Below are 17,352 nucleotides of genomic sequence, written 5' to 3'. Positions count from 1 at the left end.
CACAGTCGAAGCTGGGGCCCATTCCTCAGGAAAGTTGTGGAAAGGCCTTCTTACCCCATACCTCCTTCACAGTAGACATTGTGGGTGCGTGGCTACAGGTGAAGTGGATATGGTCTGTGAATAGATATTGTATATGCAGCTGCCCATACAAGCAACGGTCCCTACACGCTCTCCACACAAACTATACCCCTGCAGCTACTTGGAATACAGCAGGCAAGGAAGCTGAGATTTGGGGAGATTACACTGGCCTTATTAATACAGTTCCTGCTGTTTGCATGTTTGGGGTGTCAGTGTTGTCTCGCTTCCGTGTTCCCACCAGTGGGTACCACAGGACTGAGAGTTGGGAGATCTGGGGTCTGGATCAGCCCTTTCAATGCTTGCTCTGTAGCCTTGAGGGTGTCCTTTATATTCTCTCCCTGCCTTGGTTTTTCCATCTGTAAAATGGAGATAACACTGAAGCTTTATCAGGTAATGTTTGTAAAGTGCTTTGAGATGGATGGTGCTTTACAGGTATGGAAGGCTGTTACAGGAGGAGGAATGCAGGTCTTAAAAGTATCAAAAATAATCTCTCCTTAAACTGCGGGGTATGTAAGCAAAATCCCCCACAGCACATGATTTGCACTGCAAATGAAGCTTGAGTGTTTAATGAAAGTAATTAAAAACATTCCTGCCTACGTGCTTAGCCTCCTTTTCTTGCTGCTTTGCTTCTCGTGAACTGGATTATTCACATGCGTTTATTTCCCCATTTGATTTTGTTTAAGAGGCCAGATCTTTTATTAATTGCAGCACCTGGTTGCTGTGAAATGCTTACCCAGCAACCTCATCTGCTTGACTCACAGTAGAGGTAGTCCTAGCACCCTAGCCAGCAGCAAGCTGACATGCTGGGACTTCTCAGTGGAGCTGTTTATCTGGGTGAGAAGGGAAGCACTGCCTGAGGCCTAAATATCAGGGACGCTGCAGTAGTCTCCGAGCTTGAAATGCACCCCCCTCACGTATGCGCACACCCTGGTTCGCTATACAGCAGTTCAGCGGGTGCTGCCTGTGTAGCTGTCTTGATGCCCCTTGGTCCTTCCTAATACTTGTGTTTCGAATAGGGTGAAGTTAGCAGAGGGGAGGTTTTATGCTCCAAGAGGGTTGCCTGAAAGCCGTGGTCAAGTATGAGCTGCTCTCAGTTTGCAGCTCATTATAGAGATAGTGAAAGTAAAACAGAACCTCTCCCCCAGCGTCTGACTTGGTGGCCTGCCTGTATGCTGGGCACACACTAGCTAGATTTAATAATGTAGGGAAGCACCGTGAGCTCACGCCTGCAATGTGCTGAGCATCCTCATCTCCCATCAGGGGCCACGTGGTGGCCTCTGAATGCAGCTAACTATATCAGACTGTGGAGTTTTTTCCTCTTCCCCAGTGGTATGCAACCACTAATATCAAAGGGCCAGATGTTGCAGCCTTTTCCCCCTTCAGTGCTTGGTCAGGTGATTACTCACCTGATTCAGGGCAGCTGAATTGAGGCTACTTGCATAAAAGCTGCTTGAGGTGAATAAGGGTTGCAGAATCTATCCCTTGACTCAGTCATCCAAATTAGTAAATGATACAGGTGATTCCTAACCACCCCAGGCAGGCAGGGTACTGTCGTTCTGCTCCTGTGCTAGCATGACTTCCTGGCAAGTACTTTTAGGCCTTATCTACACTACCACTTTACAGCGCTGAAACTTTCTCGCTCAGGGGTGTGAACCCCCCCCCCCCCCCCCCCAAGTGCTACAAGTTTCAGCACTGTAAAGGGGTGATATAGACAGTGCACCAGTGCTGGGAGCCACTCCCCTTGTGGAGGTGGGTTTTTTACAACGCAGGGAGAGCTCTCTCCCAGCGCTGGTGCCGCGACTACCCAGCCACGGTAAAGTGCTGCTGCGTAGTGAAGACATACCCTTAGGCTATATCTACACTACACAGCTTTTAGTGACACGGCTGTGTCGCTACAGCCGTGCTGATAAAAGGCGCGCAGCGTAGCCACTGTTTGTCGGCTCTCCTGCCAACAAAAAAACTTCTACCCCCAACAAGCGGCGTTAGCTTTGTCGGCAGGAGAGTGCTCCTGCCGGCAAAGCATTGTTCACACTGGCGCTGCTTGTTGGCAAAACTTTTTTGTCTTTGGGGTTGTTGTTTTTTTTAAACACCCTTGAAAGACAAAAGTTTTGTCGTTCAGTTGCCAGTGTAGACATAGCCACTTAGTCTTCATAACTGACCTCAAAGGCCCTGTTTTCTGTAGTTTTAAAAAACACCAAACAAAACCCTCTTAGTTTATTTTGTGGCATTTGGATCAAACTGAAATCTCATTAGAGGAAAAAGTGATAACCCCTTTTCCACACTCATTATAGCTCTCAGGAGGCTGTTTATTCAGTGACTGAGTAAGTATGAACAGACCTAGTTGTGCATGTTTGTTTTTCTTTCCCTCTCCTCCCCCCCCCATTTTTCATGACCATGTGATATTTCAGAAACTGCTGATAAGCTCTTGGTGTTAATGACAGACCTGGGTTAAATAACCTGTTATTGTGTAAACACGGATTGTAATAGTCCTGACCCTGTGTGACCCCCTCCAGATCTCACTCCACTAGCCTTTCCTGCCTCTTTGAACCAGTCCTTTGGGAGGCTCTGTGTGTTTGCGCTAGCATGTCCCTGTAAAGAGGATTAGATAAGTTCCTAACTTTAAATAAACAACTGTAGGTCCATTAGGCAAGTTGTAGTTTGATAGGGTAATGTGCAAAAGAGGAGGTCTGATGGAAAAATTTCAATCTACTGATTTACACCGCAAAGGGTCCATCACTGAAGCAGCTAGAAGTGGGATTATAATTGCTCGGAGCTCACTTTGCTGTGCTTTCTCATCTGTACGGGAATCTTATTTGCAGATATAACTGTGGACTTCGAAGGGACACTTGTATTTGGTTAATACTCTCTCTAGAGATGGGGGAGAGGGTCCCAAACCAAACCTTGCTAATCGAGGGCTGTACTTTGAGGGCCTGATTCTGCTCTCTCACCTGGTTACTAGGAGTTACTCTACAAGTCAGTGGAATTACAGCACTGAGTGCAGAATTGGGCCCTGTATCTCTAATAGGCAAAACCAAGTCTCTGGATGCAAATGCTTCCAAATATGGAGATTTGGTATCCAGGTCACAATCTGAACTTTCCCAGCATTGGAGTTCTTGGTTTTAGTGTTCAGATCCTGCCCACTATAGGAAGAGACTTAAGCTTTGTGCAAACTGATCTGAACCTAGATTGGGGTGGTCTCTTTGCCAAACTGCAGTGTGGCGAAGGTGCTGTCATGTGCTGCTGACACAGTGACCTGCTGCTGCTATAAAGATACGGAATTAAAATTCAGATTTTTCAAATTTTAAAAGGCAGCCCTGGCTTGATAGTTATCTTGTAACCATTGAAATGCTGGCCCTAAACTACTTGGCAGGAATCCTCTTTTTAAATGTTGGTGTTGTAAACCATTTACAAGATACACATTAATGAACGCTTTCCATCTTCAGAGTGCTTTACAGACATTAACTGATCCTGTGATGTAGGCCAATGTTATATCCCCATTTTATAGGTGGCAGGAACCTAAGCCATCCTAACTTCCACCCCCTTTGGCAAGTCACTTTATAGTGTCAAAACTGGGATTGGAACCCAGGAGTTGCTGGATCCCTGATCTTTGCCTGTCTCCCAAGAGCTGTTCATTAAAACACCTTAGACCATTGCAGCCAATTCAGTTTCTGATCTTTTGGCTGCTTTTTTAAAATTTAAAAGTGCAACCTAAAAGCACTAGATCCTTACCCATTCACTGAAAATCATGACAGGACCTATGGGTGAGCCCAAAGCCCTCATAAACTAAAATGCTGTTCCTGCTGTGAGTTCTTTCAAAACTACCTTCACAGCTGAGAACGTTCGTGTCTGGCTTCTGTGTGCTCCCTCACAGCCTGGTCCTTTTTAAGTCAGGTGGGAGTTTTGTCTTCAACTTTAATGGAATCATAATCAGCACCATGGTGAAGTGACCATTAACCTGAGGCACTCGGGCCCATAGCATTTGAGCTGCCATTGAAGTAGGCCAGAGAAGAATATAAGAAATGCCCCAACGGATCATATTAATGACCCGACTAGTCTCAGACACCGGCCAGTAGTGAAAACCCACATACTGCACCTTTTGCCCTTCTAATCAGAGGTAACATTTCTTCCTGACCCCAGCTGGTGATTACTTATGGCCTGAAGCATGAGGATCCTTTACACACATAAGATAATAGTAACTGGAAATATAAACTTTGCTTGTCTGTCATATTTTGTTTTAGTGAATCTATCAGCGTCCCTATGATTCCTTTAGGGCTAAAGGAGACTAAGGAAATGGATTTAATGGCCCCATTAAAGGTAAGCCTGCTTAAGGTTATTTGAGTTGACATGCTGACTAGGGTGGGGTGGCACTTCCCACCTGTATGAGTCAGCTGTCATCCTGCTGACTCCTTTTAACCTTAAGAACATAAAGGCATAAACTTCAGTATAGTTACATTATTCCTTAAATATTGAATGTACACACATCATGCCATGATTATGAACATCAGTAAGTTGCAAGTTTTCAACAGAGACCTTACATGTTATCCTTTATGGACAAATACCCTATAAGTAATGTATTTGATATAGTGAGTTTGTCAGGTCTGAGATGAGTTGTTTGCAAAGAACAGGGGACCCGTTGCCAAAAGGCCTATGTGTTGCAGTAACACCAGTTTATAAAGCCTCGCAAATAATAGGCCAGATCACATCCCCTGGGCTTTTACTTACAGAGGGGATGAAAGCAGCGGAAAAACTACCAACAAACTGTCCTGAAATCTGTTGCGGATGGGAGCCCAACCAGTTCTCCAGGAGCCCCTGTGCATAAACATGGTTTTGTTTGAAGCTTTGCAGGGTTAGGGGGTGTGGTAGAACTGCAGAGCTGTCTCCTGGCATTGTTTGCCATGTGTTTACAAAAGGCATCTACTCCTTTGCTAAGAGAGATGGTGAGCTGCTTGTTCAGTAGCCACAGAAATCAGTCACCCAACAAACTAAACCAAAAGCTTATATTTTTTCCCTGTCTCTCCCCTTACCCTCCCCTTTCCAGGATCTCATCTGTGAACATTATGGGGAAGATGGCATCTCATTTGAAAAGGAAATCAAAGAGCTCATGGAGCTGCGGCAGGTTTGTGCTCCTCATGTTTAAAAAGGAAAATCCATCCTGTTTTGGCTGATTCAGGAGGAAAATGGGGCTTCTTTGCAAATCATTAATTCTTCTATGGGTGAACTTTACACTTATCTTCAAGAACTGTTCTGTAGCGTTGTGTGTGCTTTATGTCGTTGGGGTATGGAATTCCGTGGAGCACATGTTGAAAACGTTGCAGCTTCAGTTTGTAGGTTACAAAATACTGTGTTGGTGCAAGTGTCTGCCCTTGTGAGTCAAGCTTTAGGACTGGGGCCATAGTGAGCAAAGATTAAAATTGGACCATGGTTCAACCATCGAAATTATTTATCTAAAACGGGTCGGCAACCTATGGCACGCGTGCTAAAGACGGCAAGCGAGCCGATTTTTAATGGCACGCTGCTGCCTGCCGGGTCCCAGCCGCTGGCCCTGCTCAGCCCGCTGTCGAACCCAGGCCGGGACCCCGGCAGGCAGCAGCGAGCCATTAAAAATCCTGCCTGCGCCCCCCCCGACCCCCCGGCGCGGGGGCAGGGTGAAGAAGCTTGGTCCTGCTGGCTGCTGCTGCAGGGCAGGCAAGTTCCTCCTTCCCCCGCCTCTTCCCCCAGCACACTGGGTTCCTGCCCCTCCTCCTCTCCCTCCCTGCCGCCAATCAGCTGACGGCCCCTGCAGGGGAGGGGGAGAAGCGGAACTGCAGAGCGCTTGCTGCTCCGGGGAGGAGGCGGAGAAGAGGTGGGGAAGGGGGTGGAATCAGAGCATGCCCCCTGCCGTGAGCCACTCTGGGCAGGGGGCTCGGAGCACCCCCACGACCCCAGCCCAGCCCTCTGCCCTGATCCCTGCACCCCCCCACAACCCCAGCCCTGACTCCAGTACCCCCCCCACATACCCAGCCCCCCCACACCCGATGCCCTGACTCCTGCACCCCCACACATACCCAGCCCCCTTGCACCTCATGTCCTGACTCTTGCACCCCCACCCCTCGCACCAAATGGGAGCTCCTGCACCCCTCGCACCAAATGGGAGCTGCCCAGGTAAGCACTCCACACCCAAACCCCAACCCTGAGCCCCTTCCCTCATTCTAGCTCCTGGCCAGACCCTACACCCCAACCCCCAGCCTGCTCCTTCACCCCCAGCCCTGTGCTCAGTGCACTCCCACCTTCAGCTCAGTGCAGAGAGAGAGGAAGAGAATGGGCTAGAACCAGGGAGAAGGTAGGTACCCACTCTGTGTGGGCAGGGCCGGGATCCCAGACCGGCAGCGGGCTGAGTGGGACCAGCAGCCGGGACCCTGGCTGGCAGGAGCCAGCGGATGGAACCCCAGACCGGCAGCGGGCTGAGCTGCTCAGCCCACTGCTGGTCTGGGGTCCCGGCCGCCAGCCCCGCTCAGCCTGCTGCTGGTCTGGGCTTCTGGCTGCCGGCCCCTTGCCAGCCGGGGTCCTGGCCGCAGGCCCCGCTCAGCCTGCTGCCGGCCGAGGTGAACGGAACCCCAGGCTGGCAGCGGGCTGAGCGGGCCGGCGGCATATGATCAGCATTTTAATTTAATTTTAAATGAAGCTTCTTAAACATTTTGAAAACCTTGTTTACTTTATGTACGACAATAGTTTAGTTACATAATGTATAGACCTATAGAGAGAGAGCTTCTAAAAAACGTTAAAATGTATGACTGTCACGCGAAACCTTAAATTAAAGTGAATAAATGAAGGCTCGGCACACCACTTCTGAAAGGTTGCCAACCCCTGATCTAAAATATCACCCTTCCATCTGAACCTCAGACAACTTACAGCAGAAAAGCCTAGTGCTAGAATGGAAAAAGACTAATTTTTTATCTGTTAATTAATAATGGAACTCTACGGTTCCACCCCATATCTATTAAAACCTGTCACGTTAAATTACCTTTGAGCGGCTTCCCACACCTGCATTTGACCAGATCTCCTGTTTTTCCCAAGCTTTGGTAGATTAATGTAGTTGCCTCAGCAAGGCTGCAGTAAAAACACCCTTAGCTTTCAGTTTGCTGAGGTCAATCTTAATAATCCAGCTCAGAGCTGGACATTATCGCACTTGCCTTTCCTCTCATGTTAGGTGTCATATGGGTGAAGTGGTGCCAACTATAGACCTATATGGTTAGATCCAAACATTTATATTAAAAGGAGATTAAGGTTTCAAAGTCAAGCACTCAAAAGTTAGGAGATGCTTTGCCAGTAAATCTTACTTCAGCCCTCTTTTATCAAAATGCACAGAGCACAGACTTGAATTATGATCATATTCTATTTTTTTTCCTCCGGGATCCTTACCTCATTCACTGTATAGGTGTACTGTTATTTTCTATCATGGGAAAAGAATCTCAGATATGTTCATATAGGATGAAATTCATCCCCCTATGCCAAAAGCAAGGCCTCTGCACCTCTTAAATCCCACTTCTGTGCCCTCAGAATAGTGCTGAAGTGGCAATGAGTGACGCATAAGCTTATGCTCTCTCTGATCAGCAGGGAGTGTTTCACGTTAATTGTTGGTGCGCTTGCCACTGTTTCACCCCTCTTGATGTCTAAAAGCCACAGCTGCATGTGTTTACTCCTTTCCCTCCTCTTCCACAGGCCATGCGGACTCCCAGCCGGAATGAGGCGGGGCTAGAACTTCTGATGGAATATTACAACCAGCTTTACTTTCTTGATAACAGATTCTTCCCTCCCAATAAAAACTTGGGCGTCTTCTTTCACTGGTTAGTGAGGGTTTTTTTGTTCTGACCTTTAATTGTGTGTGTAGTCTTAATATTGCTGATTTTGGGGTTGAGGTTAAATAGATCCAGATGCCCAGGCCTTCTCTAGAGCTTGTTCCTCTGAAGTATTTCAAAAATCTGGCCTTTTCTCTCTGTCCTCATCACAAGAAGTTGGGTTCCAGCACTACATTCCATGTGACCTTAGGCAAATAACTTAAACTCAGTGAAGTCTACAAAATGGGGATTTTAATGCTCATGTATCTTTAAAGGCATTGTAACCTCATTGCTGTCTGTAAGTGCTTTGAAATCCTTTCCAGCATGTGATGTATGTACAGTCAATGCAAAGTGTGATCACAGCATTCATAGTTTCTGTTTCAAGTTGAGCAAAACATGAGCACACAGTGAGCAGCAAAGGAATCCAGAGCATAATAAATGGAGAGAGGCTTGTGTTTTTTAAACATCAGTGCCCCAGAGGCCTCCTTGTTCATGCCAAATCTTGTTTGGATGTTTTCGGGTCTGGCAGGCACCAAGGCATAGACTGCCTTGTGGAACACTCTGCAATGGCATTGTTCCCTTTGTGGTGGATTGTCCACTGCTGACAATTTTCAAATCAAGATTGGATGCCTTTCTAAAAGATCTGCTCTAGGAATTATTTTGGGGCAGTTCTCTGGCCTGCGTTACAGAGGAGGTCAGGCTAGATGATCACAGTGGTCCCTTCTGGCCTTGGAATCTATGAAATTTCAGGCCTCATCTCTGTGGCTAGCCCTTCTACCAATATAGGCATTGACAGTGGGTGGTTTTTCAAGCTGCTGAAAAGGCTGTTCCACTTTTGGTAGGCTTATAAATCATGCTCCAGTGGTATCCAGTGCATACTGGAAAATCTGCATTTTAAGCTACACATTTGTCTTCTCCCCTCTGTCTCTAGGTATGACTCACTAACTGGAGTCCCTTCCCATCAGCGCGCTCTGGCTTTTGAGAAGGGAAGCGTGCTCTTCAACATTGGAGCTCTGCACACCCAGATTGGGGCAAGGCAGGATCGCACGACCCTGCAAGGGGTCGACCGGGCTATAGATGCTTTTCAAAAGGCAGCCGGTAAGTCAGCTGTTCGGAGCTTTCTTGGTGATTTTTTTTGTTTTTGTTTTTGTTTTCAGGAAAAAATGGCAGGAGAACTTGTTGCTCATTTCGAGTGAGAGACTTTGGAGTTGAGCGTATGCTTCGTAGGTGCACTGAGCCTGGCCGATGCCCCCTAATCCTGACCTGTAGCCCCCTGCTCTGCTATAGAACCAGAGTAATAACCCACCAAATCCCAAGCTTTGCTAATGCGTCTCTCAATCCTGACCCTGTGAGAAAACCTCATGACCAGTATGGAAAGTGCGTCGTTCTGAGGCATGTGTGACTGGTATTGCCTCTAGTCTAAGCCCTTTGGACAGCGGCACTCATTTACCAGAATCAGACCTTGGCTTCACCAGCACATCCTAATCAGCTGTCACCCATGATGCAGAGACGCTTAAGCACTGATGGAGTCTCTAGAGCACACACAGTCGAGGCAGGCAGGAGCAATGTACCGAGGCGAGGCAGGCAGAGTTTGGAGAGCACTGAGAATGAGTCCTAACAATGTGAAGTGCCAGGCATATCAGTGGCCATCATCTACTGCTCTGCTAATCCCACTGAGTGGTGGAGATGATGCTCACTCCTACCTACATTTGCCAGTCCTCCACTTGATTTTAGAGTTGTAAGCAGAAGGGCCTTTCGCAATGTCTCTCTCCAGCTGCTTCTATTCATGCAGGTGCCTTTAACTACCTGAAGGAGAACTTCTCCAACGCCCCCAGCCTGGACATGAGCACTGCCTCGCTGAACATGCTTGTGCGACTGATGATTGCCCAGGTGCAGGAGTGTGTCTTTGAGAAGGTCACCCTGACCAGCGCCCAGAATGACTTCTTCACTCAGCTGCAGATTGCACAAGAAGCAGCCAGGGTACACATCGCTGCACAGCTTCTGTTTGAACCCAGCAAAGCTGCCCATATCTCTTGGCTTTACTTAGCAGAGCTGTCTGGGGTGTGGCGGGAAGAGAAGAAAACCAGCAGGGAGGGACAAGCAGAACCCTTGAGCAAGGGAGATCTAGGAGGAAGCACAGCTGGCTTGGAGTTAGGGATGAGGCATTCCCTGTGGGGAAGCAGTGGGATGGGATGGGACTACATGGAGCTGTCATTGCTGCAATGAGCAAGGGAGGCACTGCAGGCTGTGCACACTCGTTGTCCCACTGGGTGAAATGCAACCATTAGTCACCGCTGTCGGGAGGGGCAGGCATCGGTTTCCTGGGTACTCCACGCCTGAATAGTGAGCTGAGCAGTTGTAAATATTGCTAAATCTTAATCCATATTTCCAAAAAATAAAGAATCCTCTGCAAGAATTGGGGCTAAGTCACACATGAGTCCTTAGCTGAAACAATCTTGTGATTGGAACTGAGTGACAGGAGATGGATCACTCAGTTACCTGTTCTCTTCACTCCCTCTGAAGTGTCTGGCAGTGGGCTAGATGAACCCAGTATGGCTGTTCTTGTGCTCTTAAGAGAACGCGTGGGGGGATGAGTGGGGTCCCAGAGGCCTGGAGAAGGGCAAACGTAGTACCGGTCTTTAAAAATGGGAACGAAAAGAACCCAGGGAATTAATTATAGACCAGTCAGCCAAACTTTGATGCCTAGAAAAATACTGGAACAAATTATTAAACAATCAGTTTGTCAGCACCTAGAGGATAATAAGGTTATAAGGAATGGATTATACTGGCTTGGCATGAATGTCTTCCTTTGGAGGGGCTACTGGGCTAGCGAATGGGGAGGGGAAGCAGTAGACATGATATATCGTGAAGTTAGTAAGATTTTAACAGTCGCACATGATATTCTCATAACCAAACTAGGGAAATGTGGTTTAGATGAAATTACAATACGGCAGGTGTACAACTGGTTGAAAAACTATACTCAGAGCAGTCACCAATGGCTTGCTGGCCATCTGGCGGGGAGGCATATCTAGTGGGTCTGATCCTGGATCCAGTACTTGTCAATATTTCATTAATGACCTGGGTAACAGAGTGGAGAGGGTGGTTATAAAATTTGTGGATGTCACCAAGTTGGGAGGGGTTGCAAACATTTTGGAGGACAGGATTAGAACGCAAAGTCACCTTGACAAATTGGAGAATTGGTCTGAAAGCAACAAGGTGAAAGTCAGTTAAAACAAGTGCAAAGTACTACAGTTGAGAAGGAAAAAATCAAATACAAAATGGGAGAATAACTGGCTAGGTGGTACTACTGCTGAAAGGAACTGGGGGTTATAGTGGATCACCAATTGAATGAGTCAGTAATGTGGTGCAGTTGTGAAAAAGGCTAATATCATTCTGGGGTGTATTTAACAGGAATGTCATGTAAGACATGGCATTGGTGAGGCCTCAGCTGAAGTACTATGTCCAATTTTTGGCATCATGCTCGAGGAAAGATGTGGACAAATTGGAAAGAGTCCAGAGAAGAGCAACAAAAATGATAAAAGGTTTAGTGTGTGTGTGTATAGTAGGAAAAAAGGGGGGGAGGGGCATGTTTAGTCTTGAGAGAAGTGGGGGAGGGGAGAACTGATAAATCTTCAGGTATGTTAAAGACTGTTATAAAGAGGACAGTAATCAATTTTTCTCTGTGGCCATGAAGGTAGGACAAGAAGTAATGGGCTTAATCTGCAGCAAAGGAGATTCAGGTTAGATATTGGGGAAAAGATTTTAACTATAAGGGTAGCTAAATTTTGGAATAGGTTTCCAAGGGAGGTTGTGGAATCCCCATCATTGGAGGGTTTCAAGAACAGGTTGGACACACACCTGTCCGGGATTGTCTAGGTTTACTTGGTCCTGCCTCAGTTCAGGGGGGCTGGACTTGATGATCTATTGAGGTCCCTTCCATTCCTATGTTTCTGTGATGACATAACTTCATTTTCTAATCTTACTTAAGGATAATTTGCTAATTCTCTTCATGAACAGTGGTTAAGCTCCTAAATCATTCCACTTTGCACCATAGCAGTTAGTAATGCTATCCACATGTGTGTTAAACTCCCATCCAGGTGCTAAATATAGACCAAGAATATATTGGGTGTTTAAAAGATGCTCGCTCTCCAGCTATGACTCCATAGAGCGCTCCCTAATTTCTGCAGAGTCTTACAGCTCTACTAAGATGACGCTCCGGGGTGAAGCCAGGATGATATCTTAGCTTGGGATTATTAATGCTGTTCCTTCAGCTGCTGTGAATGCACTGGGTGGAACAAGTCAGGGACTAAACTCCCTTAGTTCTGGGATTTAGGAGACCTGGGGTTTATTGTGTGTGGCCTTGGTCAGATCACTTAACATCTCTGTGACTTAGTTGTCCGAAGCATAAAGAGAGGATAATGATCTTTACAGTCTTTGAGATCTAGAGATAAAAATGCGATATAAGTTTGACGTACTGTTATGATTTTAATTGTACTGCGTTGTATTGTAACAAACACAAATAGTTGTACCACAGAAGTTAGAGCTGGAAAAAGCCTGCTAGGTTGCCTGACCCACTCCCTGCTAGTACAGGATTGTTCTCTGCCAAATGTTTTCTGTTGCTTTGGCCACTCTAACCTTTGTCCCAAGCGATGCGGCTTCCACCCCATCCCTCAGAAGACTATTTAGCCTCTGATTGCCAGAAACTGGGAGTGGATAAGAGGGGATGGATCACTCGATGATTGTCTGGTCTGTTGATTACGTCTGAAGCATCTGGCATTGGCCTCTGTCGGAAGACAGGATTCTGGGCTAGATGGACCATTGGTCTGACCTAGTGTGGCCGTTCTTTTGTTCTTAATCCACAGCCTCACAGTTAGACTGGTGTCTGATTGGAACCTTCTCATTAATAACCTGTGTTTTGATGGTTGCAGGTTGAAGAAGTCTACTCCTTGGTGCATCAGACCATGACCCAGGCTCACGTGAAGGATTATGTACCTTTCTCATGGGCCACCATGGTCCATGTCAAATCTGAGCATTTCAAGGCCCTCTCCCACTACTATGCTGCCGTTGCACTTTGTGACTGCCCTTGTGAGTATCAATCCTACAGCTGACCAGCAGCCCAAAGGCGGCTGTGCTCTCACTTAAACGCCTGTTTATCTTACATCTTTTTGTAGCATTCATCAAAGCAACAGCTCAGCACTTGGCCCCTCAAGGTTCAAATGTGGGACATGAGCAAAAATGAGGGGGACACAAAAATAACAGTGCAGGAAGCATAATGCATTGTGGGACACTTAACATAAACAGAACTATCTGAAACCTCACTTAATCTGAAACTGAGGACAGGGTGTGCAGCGGAGGTAAACTTGATACACTGCCTGCCTACTTCTTGTATAATGTTTGTAAAGGTCTTTGAGAGCACTGGCTAAAAAGTGCAATAGGAATGCAATATGCTCTCTGTTTCAGAGTTGCACCAGAGACATGGGAGTAAACAGCAAGGAGAGGGCTCGTGGAGTGTTGATCCAGCACTTGCCAATCAGTGTGATATCTCTAAGGCTGCAATAAGAAGTATTCCACTTAGCATTCTGTACCTAGCACTGCTTGTGGGTGCACTGTGCCCTCAGAGTGAAGGGGTAAGGATAGTACAGGGAGACAGCTTGAGGAAGGTTCAGTGAGGCCCTGGTCTGGGACTTGGGAGACCTCAGTTCAATTCTCAGCTCTGACACAGACTCCCTGTGTGACTCAAGACAAGTCACTTAATATCTCTGTCGCCATTCCCCATCTGTCAAATGGAGAATATTTCTTTTCTGCTACCTTCTGCCTGGCTTGTCTGTTATGTGTATATACACAGTGCCTTGCACAGTGGAGCACCAATCTTGTTTGGGGCCTCTAGACAGTACAGTAATATAAACAGCTGATTTCAGAAAACATACATTTCAAAAATCAAGATGTAAGTAATATTTTTACAGTGGCACAGCTCCACAAAAGGGGCTTAGACACTGCAACACTGAGCATCACAACACCTAACTTCTGGGTGCCAAGAAAATGACAGGAACAAGGCTGGGATCTACAAAGCCTATATAACGAATGATCAAATAGGTACCTTAGAATGGGGTCCACAGCCAACAAGAGGGGTGTGTTCTAAGCCCCACCCCCTCTGAGGTCAATTCCTGTTCTCCCCTGGTTATTGAATTACTAACCGAGACCGGCATTTGGTCGCCTAGGTCACATGTGGAGCCTCATCAGAGGCTGCCTAACTCCATGTAAAACAGCGGGGGTGGGATGGAGGGAAACCTCCTTTATCCCTATGGTTAATGTGCTCACTCAGAATGTGGGAGACTCCCTCCCGTTCAAGTCTCCCCTCTGCCTGACAAGAAGGGATTTGAACAAGGATCTGCTACCCTGCAGGTGAGTCTCCAAACCAGTTGCCTAGGGGGTATTCTGATGTGGGTCTCCCTCACTCTGCTATTGAAATTATTCCACTTTAATTATATGACTGGATCATTTAAATATTAATTGGGCATGACAAAGAGTTGGAATGACTCTCTTGGTTCAGGCACTTACATGAGAGATGGCAGATCCCTGTTCAGATCCCTTCCTCTCATCAAGCAGAGGGAGAACTTGAACGGGGGATTAGACCCTTGCAAACCAACAGGAGCCGACTACAAATATGGGGTTGAGTCATGTATGCAAATAACTTGACACGCTCTGGTTCGGGTCAGGTTGGCAGGGTTTGGCCAGTGGTGTGTGTCACCGACGGCCAGCGTGACAATTGCCACCTGGCTGAGCAGAGAGAGCCAGCTCAGCATGTCGATGAGCAAGGGGTTGGGGCCTGGTGCGTTCCACACTTGGCTCTGGCCCAGGCTGCCACTGCTGTTTCCTGCCCAGCAGGAGATGGGGGCGGCGCTGACAATATGGCGATTAGGAGCCGAGCCCTCAGTGGCCCCTGCCGGCCCAAGGAGACAGCACAGCACCAGCTGGTGAGAACTGAGACTAGGATCCTTCCCCTCCGCCCCCCTATAGTCCGCATATCTCTGTGGGGCCCACCCAATGGGCTTTACAGGATAGTCAGGCCTGGTTTCTATCCCAAAAAGCTTACATTCTAATCCCACTTGTGGAGTACTGCCTAACAAGTGATAGGGAGGGGTAAGGTGAGGAAGGAAGAGGTTTGCAGCAATGTGGTTGGGGTTCAGGGGTGTGTGCATGTATCTGTGGTTCAGTTGTCGTCTATTCTCTCTCTTCCTGCTCCTCAAGCTCTTCTTTATTGTCTCATTCCACACGGGTGTCTGAGAAGAAAGCGAGTCTTTAGTAATCGGAATGAGGAGAGGGTGCTGGGTTAGTGGGCCCGAGTTGGGAGGAAGCTCCATGAATAGGGGGTGATGATGGGAAGGGGTGGGGGGAAGGCTTGGAGAAGGCTGTAGGAGTAGCAGGTGAGGAGGGTATAATGACTGGCATCGTTATATGGCAGCGGGGGCAAAGCAAGCGTTTTTCTAAACGTTTCTTCAAACGTGAGTGGCTTTCGCACTGACTGTCTTAACAGTAACAGCTGGTGGAGGGGGAAAGCAAGAATCAACAGCAGAGTCCCCACGTTGCCACGTCATGCCCATTCTGGCTTTTGGGAAGGCAACATGTCTCTGCAGTTCAGATGCCACAGCAATTGTTTGTTCCCTCCCTAGGTATAATCTAGCTCCGTTGTTCAGAGTAACACATCCATAGCCAGCGCAACAGGCCATCAATAAACTCTTTATGCCAAGATTAATCCCTGACTGGTACAGTACTTTCACAGAAAGAATCAGTATCCATAATGCCAGCATGACATAGGGCTGACTTCAGATTAAACAGGCTTCAGCAGGAGCTTCCAGTTAGTGTTCTGGGAACACACTGGCTTTATTATTATTATTATTTTATTATTAATATTTATTATATTTTTTAAGCCCTTCTGTTGCTCCAGATCATTTGAGCCCCGGAACTCTCTCAATTCAGGAGCCCTCCCAATCTCTCGTTATCACCTCCTATTCCCTAGAGAGGAGATTATGCTGTAATCCTGAAGTTCATCCAGACCTAAAAAGATTAGCCGCTGCTTTGGCCAAGGACTAATTACAAAAAAAAAAAAGCCAACACAAACAGACTAGATCCGGTGCTCGAAGGGCTTGTGACAAGACTTGTTTGTTTCAGCCTCACCAGGATTGTGCTTTGATCTAGCTCAAGTAACAGCAGTGCAGCTGTGGCAACAGGAGTGGTGGCATGGGCCAGCCTCCCAAGTACAAGTCTGTCCAGGACCCATAGCACATACTAGAGTGGCTAGCCCGTGCCGCCACCCATGGTGCCCTGGCTCCGCTGCTATTGTTACCCTAGCTAGCCCAAAGACTAGACTGTGTTTGTTTGCTGCAGTTACCCCTCCTGATCGCAGTGTAGCCATACCCTCTGCATTTGTGACCATGGCATATATCTCGGACACTATTTTTATTTTCATGCCTACTTTAAAAAGGAACTAAGGAAATTGGGAGACCTAGAAGGTGCCCAGATACCACAGTGATGGGTGCAGCATAAACCCTAGAGCTGGCCCAAAAACTTGAAATTTTTCATATGTTTGGTGGTTTTGTAGGCTGCCCCATTAAATACACAGGCCCCCTGCCCTGTATTTGGATCCGTTAGTACAGAGGCTCTAGTGTAATTAAAAACACCGACCCTTTAAACTGTTGGAGCAATGTAGATCCAAGTGCTGCTGGAGACAGGCTATCCAGGTTCTTCTCTCATCTGCCTGGGAAATTCTAGCTATTTATGGATGAGTAATGCTTTGAATACCCCACTGAGTCTGTGTACACCTGCTTGTTTCACACAGCCGTGTCTGATGCTGACCTCCCAGAGCACGAAAAGGCCTTTGTCCAGTTCCACGTCACCGTGCCGGAGGGACCATCACTTCATCTTGTGCTGCAAGACCAGGAGGAGCGAAGGAAACTGGGTAACTATCCTTCAGCGTAGTGAACCTCGTCAGGCATTAGCCAGGAGACAAGTTTTGATGCATGAAAAGCCCCAGTGTAGTCCCTCTACTTTCCTCTGTGGACAGCATCCATGAGGGCATGGTGAAGACGTATCGAGAAACCATGTTCAACACGCTCCCCTCCCCAGCTCTGCCTTTTCCGTGGTGGTGGCTTGAAAGGGGCCTCTTCTGGGAAGCTGTGACTGGAACATGCCAGGTGTCTTCCTTTCCATAGTCAGACTTTTAACTATAAATCCTACACCAGCCAAGTAGGGGGGATATTTATCAGGCAGGGTGTCTTGGAGGCTTGTTGCCTCACTTCTCAACACCTCAGTCCTGCTTTGCTGTCTTGAAGATAAGACCAGGGCATGAAAAAAGTATGTACTCCCTCACCTTTTCCTTGAATTAAGTCCATAGACTTCTGTAGAAATTTAAGCTGTCATTTAAAACCAAACAAAAACAAACAGGTTTTAGATTTTCTGGTTG

At 47.2% G+C, this 17,352-nt stretch overlaps 1 protein-coding gene across 9 annotated transcripts in view; it reads left to right on the top strand.

Moving 5' to 3' along the window:
* RHPN1 (rhophilin Rho GTPase binding protein 1) overlaps window positions 1–17,352 on the top strand; it is a 58,298-nt gene that overhangs the window by 22,868 nt on the left and 18,078 nt on the right. For all 9 annotated transcript variants that reach the window (XR_005224221.2, XM_037891903.2, XM_043538982.1 and 6 more), the window contains 7 exons: window positions 4,317–4,392; window positions 5,117–5,194; window positions 7,777–7,901; window positions 8,824–8,990; window positions 9,685–9,872; window positions 12,821–12,977; window positions 16,729–16,848. Coding sequence is in view for 8 of the 9 variants with exons in the window: in XM_037891903.2 (XP_037747831.1) it covers window positions 4,317–4,392; window positions 5,117–5,194; window positions 7,777–7,901; window positions 8,824–8,990; window positions 9,685–9,872; window positions 12,821–12,977; window positions 16,729–16,848 (911 nt within the window). In the remaining variant the exon portion in view is untranslated. The remainder of the gene's footprint in view (window positions 1–4,316; window positions 4,393–5,116; window positions 5,195–7,776; window positions 7,902–8,823; window positions 8,991–9,684; window positions 9,873–12,820; window positions 12,978–16,728; window positions 16,849–17,352) is intronic.

The sequence above is a fragment of the Chelonia mydas genome, chromosome 2, assembly GCF_015237465.2.
Source record: "Chelonia mydas isolate rCheMyd1 chromosome 2, rCheMyd1.pri.v2, whole genome shotgun sequence".
NCBI classification, from domain to species: domain Eukaryota; kingdom Metazoa; phylum Chordata; order Testudines; family Cheloniidae; genus Chelonia; species Chelonia mydas.
The sequence above is the reverse complement of the archived record's forward strand: the minus strand, read 5'-3'. Positions and strand labels throughout refer to the sequence as shown.